We start from the raw sequence: 15279 nt of genomic DNA on the forward strand, positions 1-15279 counted from the left end.
GGCTACCAGTCTTAAATCTCATATTTCTATTTGGCTGAGATAAAAACTTGATGTTCTTTTTATACTCAGACCTTTGGCAAGTTTAGTCTGGGAGGGAAGAAAAAACAATGTATATAGTAGGAGTTTACTTATAAATACTCTATTTTTTCCCCTGGGGCTACTAAATATTGTTTGTCCTAACCCCAAAGCATGCCTACCTTGTGGTTTATAATAAGCATACTGTTATATAGGTCATCAGCTAAGGGAGGAAGACCTGTTAGGGATTTTTGGTAAAGTTGGTCTAGTTTATTCTATTAAAACATCAACATTTTAGAAAAATCGATTTGCTGTCCTCTCCTTTTGTACACATTTCTTTAAAAACTTTTTTTTTATGTGTATTTATTTTTGAAGGAGAGAGACAGAGTGTGAGCGGGGAAGGGCAGAGAGAGAGGGAGACACAGAATCTGAAGCAGGCTCCAGGCTCTGAGCTGTCAGCACAGAGCCCGACGCGGGGCGTGAATCCACGAACCGTGAGATCACGACCTGAGCCCAAGTTAGACGCTTAACCGACTGAGCCACCCAGGCACCCCAACCTTTTGTACACAATTCTAACTCATTTCTCTGAATTCAGAAGCCTAGATCCTGCAAAGTGATGTGATGGGAAGTGGTGTGAACGTATAGAGGCCAGAGAAACTGGATATAAATTCGTACATATTTGAGCGTGTACACACAGAGTGTGTGAGTGCGTGTGGGTTTACATTGTTTTATCTTCCCTTGTTAGCTCAGTTAAAGCCCTAGATTAAAATTCATCAACAGCCAAGGGTGTTTGTATGGTTTGCCACTGGCAACAGAATGCGGAAGACCTTGGTTGAATGTCCAGCCTTGGCAGGTCTTACAACCTTCTTTTCAGAGTTTCTGTCTGTCTTTAAAATGGGGAATCAGGGGCGCCTGGGTGGCGCAGTCGGTTAAGCGTCCGACTTCAGCCAGGTCACGATCTCACAGTCTGTGAGTTCAAGCCCCGCGTCGGGCTCTGGGCTGATGGCTCAGAGCCTGGAGCCTGTTTCCGATTCTGTGTCTCCCTCTCTCTCTGCCCCTCCCCCGTTCATGCTCTGTCTCTCTCTGTCCCAAAAATAAATAAACGTTGAAAAAAAAATTAAAAAAAAATGGGGAATCATTGAGTGCACCCGGTGTTCCTACCCGGCTGCTTGTCCAGTTTAGACGATATTTGGAGAAGCCACCGCAAAATTGTATATACATGTACTATATTTCAAAACTCCCCTCGTTCTTTCCTTCTTAAAACTTGTATTTCATCAGAAAAGCTGAATTCCAGTTAGATGAAACTTTCTTAACAGAGCAGAGGTTGGCATTTTCCGTAAAAATCCAGAGAGTAGGTATTTTAGGGTTTGGGGGCCAGGCAGGCTCTGTTGTGACTACTCCTCTCTGCCACTGCGGTGTGAAAGCAGCCATGGGCAATATGCAAATGAATGGGCATGGCTGTGTGCCAAGAAAACTTTATTTATGGACACTGAAATTTGGATTTCATATCATTTTCATGTATCATGAAACCTTCTTCTTCTGCTTCTTTTCCAACCACGGAAAAATGTAAAATGTATTCTTAGTTGACAGGCCAGACCAGAATAAGGAGCAGACCCAGCTGGCCTGGTGGGCAGACTCCCGGGCTAGGGAAAGGGGCTTGGGCTCGTCAGCCTTAGTCCCTTGTCTGTCTCCTTTACGGAAGCCGCCTTTGCTTTTGCTTCTTGTTTGCATCTCATTCTGATTCTTTTCTCTCTTAGGTCAGGATTCGTATCCTCATGTTTATTTTCTGTGAAGAATCCCCTTGTACAGACTGTACAGAATAGATGACTGAGTGTTGGAGAACGTGAATTTTGGGCTTGAGTCCTCTTCCGTGGCACAATCGGCACAATTCGTGTAATTGTGGGACTGAAAAGAACCGTGTGCCTTTCAAATGTGACCCTGGACAAGTCTTCTCCCAAGTCATTTAAGAAAGCTAGCTTTGTCAGTTCTGCCATGTTTTTCAGGGATGGTGACTGCTTAGTTGACCGTCTCTATAAATTGTCATTTGAAAAACCAGTATAGGGGCGCCTGGGTGGCGCAGTCGGTTAAGCGTCCGACTTCAGCCAGGTCACGATCTCGCGGTCCGTGAGTTCGAGCCCCGCGTCGGGCTCTGGGCTGATGGCTCAGAGCCTGGAGCCTGTTTCCGATTCTGTGTCTCCCTCTCTCTCTGCCCCTCCCCCGTTCATGCTCTGTCTCTCTCTGTCCCAAAAATAAATAAAAAACGTTGAAAAAAAAAAATTAAAAAAAAAAAAAAAAGAAAAACCAGTATAAAAGAATGGTGGTTTGGAGGCAGTAGTGGATAGCAGTTGATGGAGTTACAATCCCTTTACTGTTCCTTAAACTCGCTAAGCAGCAGGGCACATTTTCTCCCTAAACATAAAATAAGAAATCTGCACTTTGTGTTGAAAAAGTGTGTGTTGAATCTGCACGTGTTGAAAAAAAAATAGATTATGAACTAAAAGGATTGCAGGAATCTTCCCTCAACTTGATTATTTACATTCTGGTTTACGAATCGTAGAGGGAATAGAAGACCAGTGGGAATTGCTTCTTTCCCTCCAGTGAATTCTTTTGTTGGTCAAGATGGTAGTTTTCTCTAGGTACCATCTCACGCTGATGTGCTCCACGATCTTTTTCAAATGAAACTGGTGGAAAATAACCTGTCATTGTCACCTAGGAAGTGGCACAGCAAAAGTGTGACAGTTAGAAGGTGATCCATTCCACCTCTCTTGGTATCAATTCAGGATCTGAAGGAAGAACAGAAGAAGCACAAAAAGAGTGTAGCAGTAACAAGGAAGAAGAATTTCAAAGCCTTTGGAGTTTTGCACTTTAAAGTGATAGCTAACACCCCTTATTTATATGAAACATCCCTTATGTCGACAAAAGAGTATCTTTTGAGAGAGTATGAAGTATTCTAGCTTTATTCTGTGCTCTGTGCTTCACATGCTGAGCAATACCTAACTTGACTCTCCAAATTCATTAACTTGGGGAGGGTTAGTCTGAAGGTCACCAGTGTGCAAAAATTATCAGGCAGTCATACAGATGTTTACTGCTGCATATATGTTTTCATTTGTATGCTTGCTTGATTGGCTATTGAAAAATTAACAAAAGGGAAGTCTGAGGAGCTATGATTTAGGATGGTTTTATTTATATGGCTTTTAAAATTGTCACAGGACTTTAGAGCCTCATAATATTGCTGTGAGAAGGTTCGAGGGTTCAGGTACTCGTGAACCTGTGTTCTAGATCAGCAGGTACCTGTGTTCTAGATCAGCAGGTCTCAAAGTTGATCAGAGAGCCTTGGGGGACTCCAGGACACTTGTAGTGATTTTGCCAGGTCACAACTACTGTCTTCATAATACTAGATTATTTTCCTTTTTTTTCATGCCCCTCTTGCGATTTTACAGAAGAGTTTTACAAAAGCTTCATGAGTGTTAAAATGTCATTGTTCTGAAGACCAGTGGAATGTATGGCAGCGTGTCATCTTGCGTTTTAAGATTTTTTTGCTTTAATTCCTAATATGGTAAGCACCGATATCTAGGACTCACATAAATACTCCCGATTAGAACGGTTTGAAACAGTGTTAAGACAAAAAACGTTTGAGAACTGCAATGTTTCAGCTATGTTGCTAAGCCCGTCAGACATGTGTGTTCATTTAAGGCGGAAATACCTCTATCATGCAGGCTCTGTTATCATCCCTATTGAGTACGTGGGGAGATGAGAGCCTGGAAACGTTCATGACTTGCAGAGGGTCATCTAAACAGTTAAGTTGCAAAGCCACAATTCGAATGCAGGTTTCCAATTCTTAACTGTGCTGCTTGGCATGCTGTCTCTCAGGGAAGCACAAGGAAATGCCTGCATTTCAACAGTAACTTGTCCTCAGAACCTAGGCCACCCCCAGGGAATGTAGATAGGAAGATTATCCTTAAGGGTGGTGTGAGGCAGAGACCACATTCTAGTGGCTTCTGGACTGAGTCCAGCCCACAGATGTGTTTAACTTGTCTTATGCAGTGTGAAAGTCAAACAACTGGGTGTCAGTTTTTTAACCTGGGAGATTTAACTTCAAAAAGAAGTTTACATTGCCTAGCTACATCTCAGAATTGGAAGATCTCGACTGGATTGATATACCCATGTGGCCACCGTCAACCACGTTTCATGTCAGCCATTTCTTTTAGATGAGACGTGTGTGTTCCAGTTAGGCACAGACCGACCTCACTACTCCCTATTAACCCTAGAGCTCATGTTCCTCATTTATGTTACCTGTTTCCAGTGTTTGGAGACAGCTGGAGATGTTCTGCTTCCTGCATAGTGTGTATAGCTAGTCTGTTTTCAACTTATTTGGAAACTAAAATGACGCTGACCGTGAAGGGACAGAGTACATTCAACTCCGATCACCTCAACCTGGGTATTAGGAAAGAGCTTAGTGGCAATGCCGAATAGAGAGCAGGTCGCTTCCTTTCTTACTAAAGCATAAAATTCTAATTCATTAAAGAATAAGGATCTGCCAGTGAATTAACATTTATTTTTAAATGTGTAGCCCTTTCTTTGTCTAAGTGTAATAGTGAAATAAGCACATTACACGCACTGCCCTCATTTTATGTTTATTTTAGTAATGTCTGTTGTCCTCATCATTATCGTGTCTGGACCCTTTCATAAACTTAAAATGTCTCTGTGAACCTCTATGTGCATGTTAGATCAGTCATTTGAAAACTCTCTGAGATTGTCAATGTAAAGAACTTCCATTTTCCTGGGCATTTGGACAGCATTACTGAATTTCAAATTTTTATGCTTTAAATATCTCCCCATTTCAGCAGTTAATATTAACCATGTATCACAATTTTTAGGTATTTATTTCTTTGCCTTTTTCTTCTTTTGTCTCACCCCAGACTACAAGCTTCATGAAGCTGGCAGTCAGATCTATTTGTTCGCAACGTATATTCCGTGTCTCACACGGCGTTTAGCACATAATAACAGTAAATAATGGAGCAAATAAATGAGTAAAGATATAAGTACATCGGTCATGTATATGATAACTCTTACTCTTCTCTATCCCTAAGAGTTATAATAAGAGTTTTGCTAAACACTTTCATGCTTCCCACCTTGGTGAAATTGGGGAGACGTTTATTTCTTACTCTTCACGTAAATATACAACCAGCCCCGTGTGTGTGTATGTTTTTCCTGTTCTGCTTAGGGTAGTTTCCCTTCTTCCTGATTTTAAAGTCAGTAGGAGAGTTACATATCCATGCAACTAAGAATAAGATGCACACTGAGACTAGGATATAGGATGAGGCCATTGAACTTGAAAGTGCAGCACAGAGACTCCTCCAGAGACGCTCTTCCTGCAATTGCCAGTTAGAGAGTTATGTGGCCATTAGAAAGTCTCGTGTGTAATAGTAGCTTTTAGGCAGTGTCTTTTCCAAAGGGGGCATCCAGCTCTTAACCTATTGCTGAAAGAGAAATACCATTGTCTATTAATACTACTGGAACTAAAGATGAATAGTGAATCGGCCTTGATCTGACAGTGAGTTTGACTTTGATAGCTCATCACTTAAAAAGGTTCTTTTATATTTATGAAAAAAGCATGACGTCAAGCCAGGGGGAAAAATTGATATAAATATTGAAGACCAAGCTCGTTGAGCTTCCAAAAAAAAAAAAAAAAAAGAAAGAAAAGAAAAGAAAAAAAAAAAGCCCCTTGTGCGAATGGGTTTTTTTTTTTTTTTTACACGCATAACTAATTAGCTTAGGTTATTATAAGCAGGGCTGCTGTGATAAAGTTTCCGGTGGTGTCTCGGGATACCTTGTTTATAGTGCCTTCTCTATGCCAGTCAGTCTTCGAATCGGCATTACAGAAAGTAGAGGGAGTGAATAGTCTACCGTTTCTCGTTGGATTGGGGCCACCTAAAGCGTTGTTATGCTGGAAATGCTAGAATATAATCACTATCAGGTGAGCTTTACTCTTATTCATATTCAGTGTCTGAAATGAAGTGCAATAAATAGAGTAATTCACCTTTTCATTTTATTGTACTCTTTCCTATAAGTGCAAGTCTGCTAGTTTAATGCTATTTACTGCTTGTTACTATAAGAAGTAATTCAGTGTGGTTTTGAACAAAGTAAATATTAGTAGGGTTTTTTTTCCCCCCTAGTGCCTGGCTGTGCTCTCTCCATCAGCTCCTGTTCGGAGCTCATAAAATCAAATTGTATTTATCAAGGAAAAAGTAACTTTAAATTGACTATCACTGATTTTTTCTTTAAGCCATTTTTAATCCTGTATTGTTTATAAGAAAGGAGAAAAAATATCCTGGTGCCTTAATAGCCATGCCTTTAAAAACACATACATGTAAGTGTGAGAGGTGTTTGAAAGAAACTGCTTAATGTTGAGTTCAAGATCTTAATTAAAATGTTGAATAATCATGTCCAAATGAAAGTGGGAGGAATTAATCTACAACTAGTTGATTTAATCATCAGAATGTTTCTGTTTATTTTCTACAACCGTTTTACAGCTGGTTCTTAAGGAGGTTTTTGTTGTTGTTTTTAAACAGAAAGCTGTTCTCTTTGCCAAGGAAAGTAAAATAAATTGTTATGCTCCTTTTTCTGGATTGTTTTGATCTCAGTAAGCCCTTCCAGTTGTGTTGGGCAAAGTTTTGCCCTACAGATGGTTGCAAATTTTAAATTCTTGGACATGAGCAGAAGGGCACAAGGTTTCCAAGAGATGTGCAGCTAATTAGCAGGGAAATAAAACAGGGCAAAGTATTACCCCAAATCCTGAGAGTTAGACTTTAAACTTCAGTAATATCAAAATCCATTAGCACAGTGCCTGGTACATAAACAGGGGCTTAATAATTTATTCTGTTGGTGGACTGGCCAGTCTCATGTTTGTGCCTGAGAAAAGAGCCGACCGAAACTCACGAATAACGGCGCTGTCTTCTCTTCCCTCCGTGGCTATGTTCAGGTGCAGACCCACCTCGAAAACCCCACCAAGTACCACATACAGCAAGCCCAAAGGCAGCAGGTAAAGCAGTACCTTTCTACCACTTTAGCAAATAAACATGCCAACCAAGTCCTGAGCTTGCCATGTCCAAACCAGCCTGGCGATCATGTCATGCCACCAGTGCCGGGGAGCAGCGCACCCAACAGCCCCATGGCTATGCTCACACTTAACTCCAACTGTGAAAAAGAGGTAATTCATGTCTCCTCCCCTCTCCTGTCTTCTTACACTAAATGAATGTCTGTTGGATATTATTCCCACACTTGACTGTGGACTCTCTAGTCTGTCTGCGGGGCCACACGCGCTGGCCTTTGTCCCAGTTTCTGCTACGTGGCTGCCGCTCTCCGGCTTCTTTCTCACCATCACCGGGTTATTGGGTTATGGCTCAGGACGGGACACCTGGCCGCTCCCGAGTGGGACGTGGAGGTGAGGACACTTTCTCTCCCACCCTGTTTCCGCTCCGTTAGCTGAGCGCTCTCTTCTCTTCAATGCCTTTCCATTTACAAAGCAGTGAAAATGCAGAGAGAGGAGAAGGCAAGGTGGAGAAGGAAAAACAAAAATAGAAAAGGTGTGGGACAGGCGGTTTAGAAGTTCCGCTTGTTGTGAATGCCTGGAATAGTATTTTTATTTCTCCCTGAGTTGAAGAGGAAAAAAAAAAAAGCACAGAATGTGCGTGGATGGATTTGAATAATGTAGCACATGAGAATTTAACAGAGAAGCAAAGGTTTAATTGCTAGATAAATTCCGTTTCATAATAAGATTGCCGCTGCCGTGAAATCTGCTTTTGTAAAGGCTGGATTGGAGACAAGATTCAAAACACACCTCAAGCTAATTGTTGCATCAAAATTTGAAGCATAAAAATACCTGAGAGGAGAGTTGTGATTCAATGCCTGTTATTTCCAAATTACGAGATGACAAGCCTCATTTTAATGGAGTTTTACAGTACTCTGAAATGTTCATGTGATTTCAGAGGTGACTTTTCTGAAGTTTCTGTATTCTAGTTTCTAGAGGGACTCAGTCTTTTTTCCCCTGGGCCCTGAAACCAACTGTCTTATTTTTCTCTGTCCATATTTGTCATCTATCAGGCTGATTTGATGGAAGTTCTTTGTGCACTATTTTATTTCTTGGTCACTTTTACTTTGTTTGAAAGCTAATTATTAGTTCATCTTGTTGCTGCGCCATCAGCCTCGTGTGAACATGTCATTGAAAAGTCATTTGCAAATCCAAGTCATGGGCTGATTTTGCTTGTGTTTTTACAGGGATTTTATAAGTTTGAAGAGCAAAACAGGGCGGAAAGCGAATGCCCAACTATGAACACACATTCACGAGCGTCATGCATGCAGGTACTGAATGACTCGGCAGCCCAAGGATGTGACACTTTGTAATGAGAATCTATATTTGTGGCTCATCACGCCTTCCTGATGACTTCAGGGTTTTTTTCCCCTCATTGATTTTTTTTTTAAATGGAGAAAGCTATGAGCAAGGCCATTTTCCTCATTGTGGCGCATGATTAAATAACTAAATGAAATTAAACTTAAAATACATTTTCCCTAAGTTGCTTTAAGTGATTAAAAAGTGCTTGAAATCCATAAATTGTGAGACATAAAATGTAAAATGCTGTACTCATTTAGGTACCATCATCAATGTGTTACAAATTTATAGGATATCAACTTCAATAGGCTATTAGTAAAACCAAGATATGCGTGTTTGTGTGTGTGTGTGTGTGTGTGTGTGTGTGTGAGAGAGAGAGAGAGAGAGAGAGAGAGAGAGGGAGAAAGGTCTATATATTGTTTTACAAAATGGACTCTCATGAAACATGCATTTGAAATTTATTAGTGTAATAATATTTCATGGATTTTTTGCAAGTATTAGAGATTCTTCTGTGACATCCTGTTTAATAGATGGATGTATAAATAACACCACAAACATTTATTAACATATTTATATATTTTACAATGTGTGTATAGATATATGAGACAGAAGAATAAGCAATGAAAAATTCTTTACTTTTCTGTATTTCCAATTATTAACTTGCTTTAGTGTTTTTTAAATCAGAAAAAGAAACGATTTAAAAAATTCTATCTATTCTATTTTATTAAAAATAAAAATTATATTTATTCTATCAATAAAACCCACTAATTTTATTTCCCTAAAAATTTACAAGGAGAGGTTGTGCATAAGTCCCCTGGCCCATTTGACTGTTCGACTCAATTAGAAAATCATCCCATAGAAGCAAACAAACCTAACTGGTCAATCTAGAAATGAAACTAAACAAACGATGTGCTGGACGTTGTTCAACCCGCAATTATCGTTGTCAGAGGTCACTTAATAACTCTCACTTTTTTGGGTGTTTACTATATCCATGGCACTCTGAGTCACTTTTTATGCTTTATGCTGAGATCTCACAAGAATCCAATAAGACAGGGAGTATTATTAACCCCATTTTCCAGATCGGCCTGTTGAGGCCTTTAAAAATTGAGGGCGTTGCCCTTACTACAGAAAGCGGGAGAATGAGGATTCCAACAAGCCCTGTGACATTGGGGCCTGTCCTCTTTCATTGGAAATGACAAAAAGACATGAAGAGCATTCCTCTGAGCTCTGAGACCTCACTGTGTACTTGCGAAGCATTATTGAGATTCAAGCCTGAGTGCATCCTCGCAGACACACAGGCACATACCCAGCTCAAATACATAAGGTGTTTACAACGAAATGTTCTCACAGCCTTGTCTTTGCAACTGCTGCAAGGCACATGTAATCACTGTTGTTTATTATCATAACTGATGTTTTGGTACTTGAGGAATAAAATTGATCTAGAGGGACTGTCAGCTCCACCACTGTAATGATAACCCCGTCCCAGTGTACTCCTGGGGGAGCCCCGTGCACATTGGCAGCCGCACAAGGAGACGCTTAGTTTATATAAGTCACTGTAAAGATCGGTGCAGCGTTCGCCAGTAGCCTGAGAGCCACAGTGACCCCCCACACAAGTCCGTAGGAGAGCAAAGGTCTGAGTGACCGCCTGTGTTTTCTTACTTCAAGGAGGGTCTACAAAGGCTATGGGATATAGTCCTTAGAGAAAAAAAGGAAATCGCAGCTGTCTTTGAAGATGAGGTTTCCCAGTCCAGCTTTCCTATCTAGGAGTGGCAGTTGAGCATAGCGCTTGAGAGAATGGGTTCAAGTTGTGGCTCGAACTCTTCTTCATTGGGCAAGGTGCTTCTCCTTCATCTCACCTGGAGAATGGATATACTCACAGCCCCTACCCTGATGGGGCTACTGTGAGGGGGAAATGATTGAACCTGTCCAAAGCCCTGAGCCCGGTGCCTGGCACCTAGTAATCCCTCACTAAGCACTGGTTACCGATGTCATCCTTATCACCGGTTAGTGTCAGTGACCTTCAGTGATGTTCCTGTTTGGCAGGAAGGGATGGTAACTTAGAAATCTAAGTGAAGAGCATTCAGTGTTGAGGGTAAGAAGAGAATCATGGATCTCTCTTTGGGTTGCTTTGTACAGTTTTTGCTTATATTTGTCTCTTCCATTGCCCTTTTATTCCTACAGATGGATGATGTAATTGATGACATCATTAGCCTAGAATCAAGTTATAATGAAGAAATCCTGGGCTTGATGGATCCTGCTTTGCAGATGGCAAATACGGTATTGATGACTTTTTTTTTTTTAAAGAATATCTTGAGTTATTGCCAGTGTTCTCTCCTTTTTTCCTGAGCTTTTAGATTATGTCTGCAAGTGGCTGATTGAGAAACTTATTAATACTAAACCAAGGAATTGTCTCAGGATCACAAATCAGTGACTTTGACATCAGAAATTAAGAATTTCTCGTGGGTTTATCAGTAACCCCATGATAAAGCTCCACGTTCCCTGGCGTCCAAGTCCACTGTCACTAGGACAACAGGCTTCCCCCGGACATCTAGTGACCAACATAGTGCCTGCTGCCAGGGGCAATACTATGGAGTATACTATTTACAGTAGCATTCTCCTTGGCATGACAAATGAATGCACCTTTTAAAGTAAAAGGTGGTACCTTACTATTCACAGATGATAGACTGACATTTGAGTTGCCTTTCTTCATCTAAATCTATTCAGTTTTAGTTAATAAAGCAGTGGTTTATTAAATTTTCTTCTCTCTATAATTTGGAGCCTTGCCTGTATTGTTTTTTTTTTTTTCACTCCTTAGAGTGGTGGCTTATGTTACCACTTAGCCAAAGCCTTACTGTAGGTCTTATTTAGTCCTTGTACTAATTCTGTGACTCTAGTCCTTGCAGTAATTCTGTGAGTCAAGTTGGGGTAGTATCATTACCCTTGTTTTTAGGATTAGGAAAGGTTCTCTGGTCTTGCACAGATTTCCATAGCTTGGGTGTGTCAGAGACAAGACTCTTCAATTGGCTTTGGAATGCCTTGTCCAATCTTATTCTGTTTTCTCTGAGATCAATGCCACGGGGCTATCATATTCTTGAATAACCTATATTTGAAAGGCTAATTTCCATAGGAGAGAGGGATGTGAGAGGAGTTCTTCTCTGATGGGTACAGAGTTTGGGATTTGTAAGATGAAGAAGTCCTCGAGATCTGTTTCACAATGATGTGAATAGACTTAGCGTTCCTGGGCTGTACACTTCAAAATGGGTAAGATGCTAAATTTTATGTTATAGGAATTTTTACCACAATAGAAAATCTTTTTAGAGCATAAGTTCCTATAAATAAATCCCCATGGCCAGGGAATATGATAGCCCTTGCTTATTTACACCAAAATAGTTTACTGTAGTACACTCAAGTTTTATAGGTAGCATTTTCTTTTCTTTTCCATCTTGTTTCACTTCTTTCAGTTCACTTACCTGAAGTCCTGAAGGGTGACAACCCCCCTTGAAGCCCCAAAGTCTTTTCTAGGATCCTCAGTCTTTGTCAACTTCCTCCCCATTTAAACTCACAACCCCCCCCCTCCCCGTTTTTGAAAGATCTGGATGTTCTGCCATCTTGACAGATGTTTCCATGCCACAGTCTCCCCACCCTCTTGGAGCGCTTAGTTGGCATCAGTCGGAACCCTTCTGCTTCCAACTTTGTGCCTCTTGTGAGGAGGGCTACCCTTGTCAGCAGTCGAAATCCTGGGATGAATGTGAGCAAAACACTTGGGAGAGCTTGCACTGTGGAATGTATAAATATACTCGGAAACATGGGTATGTTTACAATGTTTTCAATGCCCTCGCTGCAATTATTAGCAATGGCCCAATCAGCCCAAAGGAACTTTGCTTGATGAAGGTGGTCATTTTGCCAGTGGTGTCGAGTGGTATCCGGGCGCACTCAGGAAGACTATAAACTTAATATGATTTTTTTTTTATAAATCATTTAAAATTTTTTCTCCAATAATGAGGACCTTTGAAGTCATCTGAGCCAACCGAGTACTCTGTGCATTAGCCTTCCCTTATATATCTTCCGTTTCCCCCGCATACACACATAGAATCAGTCATGCATCTTCTTGAAAGCCTCTAAAGAAGCATATGCACTAGCTCACAAGACAAACAGGAAAACACAATGGTTAAGAGTTGGGGATTTGTGCTCATATCTGGGTTCCTATCCAAAGCCTTCCATTTCCTCTGTCATCTTGCGTGTTACGTAGCTTCCTGAAGTCCTGCATTTATCCATCTGTAAAATCAGACTGATAATTGTACCTGCCTCACATGGTCATCTCATAAAGTATGTGTAGCATTCAGCATTGGAAACAAGTTGTACTTAACAACATCGAAATTATGAAGTAATTTTTTATACTATCAAGTAATTTTGATAGTATTTTATTCAGGTGATATTCCTTGAGCATCTATAATGTGTCTAGTTCTATTTTAAAATAACATCATACTTAATAATTATAATTCAGATGTTACAATGAGTTTCTGTATGAATTCTAGACATGGGTCCCAGTTTGCCTCATGGAGAACTTGTCCTCAGAACAATCCTTCTTCTTCTTCCTTTTTTAATGTATTCTGTTTTTTTTTTTAATGTTTGTTTATTTTTGAGAGAGAGAAAGAGACAGAGTTTGAGCAGGGGAGGGGGAGAGAGAGAGGGAGACACAAAATCCGAAGCAGGCTTCAGGCTCTGAGCTGTCAGCACAGAGCCCGACACGGGGCTCAAAACCACAAACATGAGCCGAAGTTGGAAGCTTTACCAACTGAGCCACCCAGGTGCCCCCTCATGACAAACCTTTTGAAGACAGTTTCCAAGACCCCCATTTGCTTCTCTCCTTTATTATTTTTAATGCTTATTCTTAGAGAGGGAGAGAGAGAGAGAGAGACAGCATGAGCAGGGGAGGGGCAGAGAGAGGGAGACAGAATCTGAAGCAGGCTCCAGGCTCTGAGCTGTCAGCACAGAGCCCAACGTGGGGCTCGAACTCACAAGAGATCATGACCTGGCCGAAGTTGGATACTGAACCAACTAAGCCACCCAGGCGCCCCTGCTTCTCTCCTTTAGACTGAATACCCATGTCTCCTCAGTCATTCTACGTTAGAATGGAAACCTTATTTCTTGATTATCTGATTGCTCCTAAGCTAACTTTATGATTGAATTAGCATTTACTGAATACCTACTGTGTCACCAGCCCTGAGTGAAGTGCTGTGGATGAAGATGAGTGAGCTTTCCTACCTCTGCTCATAGAGCTTCCCAGCCTGGAAAGAGGAGACTGCGTCAGACCTTGAATAGAAGAGGGTAGTTCGGGAGCAGAGGCGCAATCTCAGGGGAGCTCCTGGGTGGGAAAGATGCCCTGGGCAGCATTTAATTAATTCCCAGCCAGGGCTGGAGTCACCTGTAGCACCCTCAGATGTCGCTTCCTATCCAGGCATTCGTTACTTTTCTATATTTGCACACTGAAAAAGTCTAAAGGTAACCCCAGCAGAACCAGACCATGACCAAAGTGGTTCAGCATTTTGCTGTTAGTGGAGACCCTATAATATAGAGATTAGGAACTCAGATCATGAGCCAGACAGCTGAATTGAGTGCATACTCTTGAGTGAGTTATTTGACCTCTCTGACTCACTTTCTTTGTGTGGAAAATGGGAATAATAATAATAAGAGCATCTAAGACAATAGAATTCATATGAAAATGTCAAGAGCTAATCCACAAAAAGCATTTAGAAGAGTCTTGATTCTGATACGCACTTACTAAATGTTGGTTCCTAGTTCTTATTCTTGATAAACTTGGGCTTGGGTTGTCAAAAGAAACAACAAAGCTACCACACGTCACTCACATTTTAATTTCTCCCCCGACAGTAGAGTTTAAACTTCACGTTCTTTATGTTAGGCGTTTCTTTTCCGTTTATTTGATTCTTTGATATGCTTTATTTCAAGTTAACTTCTTGAAAAAAAAAGTAAAGTGGAAGGAACACTTAGAGAGGAAACTATCCTAAGGGAATTGGAGTCTAGAAATAACTGTTCTAAGAGCACAAGGGCCCTCTTGTACCATTACAAACAAAGAATAAAAGTCCCAGTTTACTTGTGCTCACAGTGCTCAATTGAGATTCAGAGAAGGGGAACATCCAGAAAGAAAAAAATAATAATATTTTACAATGATCATTTACTTGGAAAAATATTCATTTTGGTGGAGCAGAACATTGAAGAACACAATTCAGACCAAGTTTGGAGCACAGACCCATAGGCATTCACCCCCTCTTTATTTGTCCCTATCAGACTGTGGCTTCGATCTGGACATTGTACACTTCTATGCTGGAAGTGAAATTTTTTTTGTTTAATTTTTTTAATGTTTATTTTTGAGAGAGAGGGAGAAAGACAGAGCATGAGCGGGGGAGGGGCAGAGAGAGAGGGAGGCACAGAATCCGAAGCAGGCTCCAGGCTCTGAGCTGTCAGCACAGAGCCCGATGCGGGGCTCCAACTCACGAGCCATGAGATCATGACCTGAGCCGAAGTCGGATGCGTAACCGACTGAGCCCCCCAGGCGCCCCACGACATATCCATGTTAACAGAAGATGCCTCTTCCTCTTCCTTAGCTTCAAAGATATTATTTTGCCTTAATTATAAATGTTGGCTATGTTTATGGGGCAGTTTTTCTAACCCAGAAGGGGAACCACAGAATCCTTTCTTAAATATGCATGACCAATTTGTAATTAGAAAGCCATGTTTATTTTTGTATTTATTTAAAAAAAATTTTTTTAGTGTTTTATTTATTTCTGATACAGAGAGAGACAGAGCATGACCAGGGGAGGGGCAGAGAGAGAGGGAGATACAGAATCCGAAGCAGG

General features: G+C 41.0%; 1 protein-coding gene across 6 annotated transcripts in view; it reads left to right on the top strand.

Annotated features, from left to right (window-relative positions):
- Positions 1 to 15279, top strand: part of MITF (melanocyte inducing transcription factor) — a 225243-nt gene that overhangs the window by 183588 nt on the left and 26376 nt on the right. For 4 of the 6 annotated variants that reach the window (XM_043587920.1, XM_043587919.1, XM_043587922.1 and 1 more), the window contains exons 3-5: positions 6998 to 7225; positions 8293 to 8376; positions 10586 to 10681. In XM_043587920.1, the coding sequence (XP_043443855.1) occupies positions 6998 to 7225; positions 8293 to 8376; positions 10586 to 10681 (408 nt within the window). Of the gene's footprint in view, positions 1 to 5771; positions 5993 to 6997; positions 7226 to 8292; positions 8377 to 10585; positions 10682 to 15279 lie in introns of those variants that run through there. The other 2 variants (XM_043587923.1, XM_043587924.1) reach the window with 1 other exon arrangement.

This window comes from Prionailurus bengalensis, chromosome A2 (genome assembly GCF_016509475.1).
Source record: "Prionailurus bengalensis isolate Pbe53 chromosome A2, Fcat_Pben_1.1_paternal_pri, whole genome shotgun sequence".
Taxonomy (NCBI): domain Eukaryota; kingdom Metazoa; phylum Chordata; class Mammalia; order Carnivora; family Felidae; genus Prionailurus; species Prionailurus bengalensis.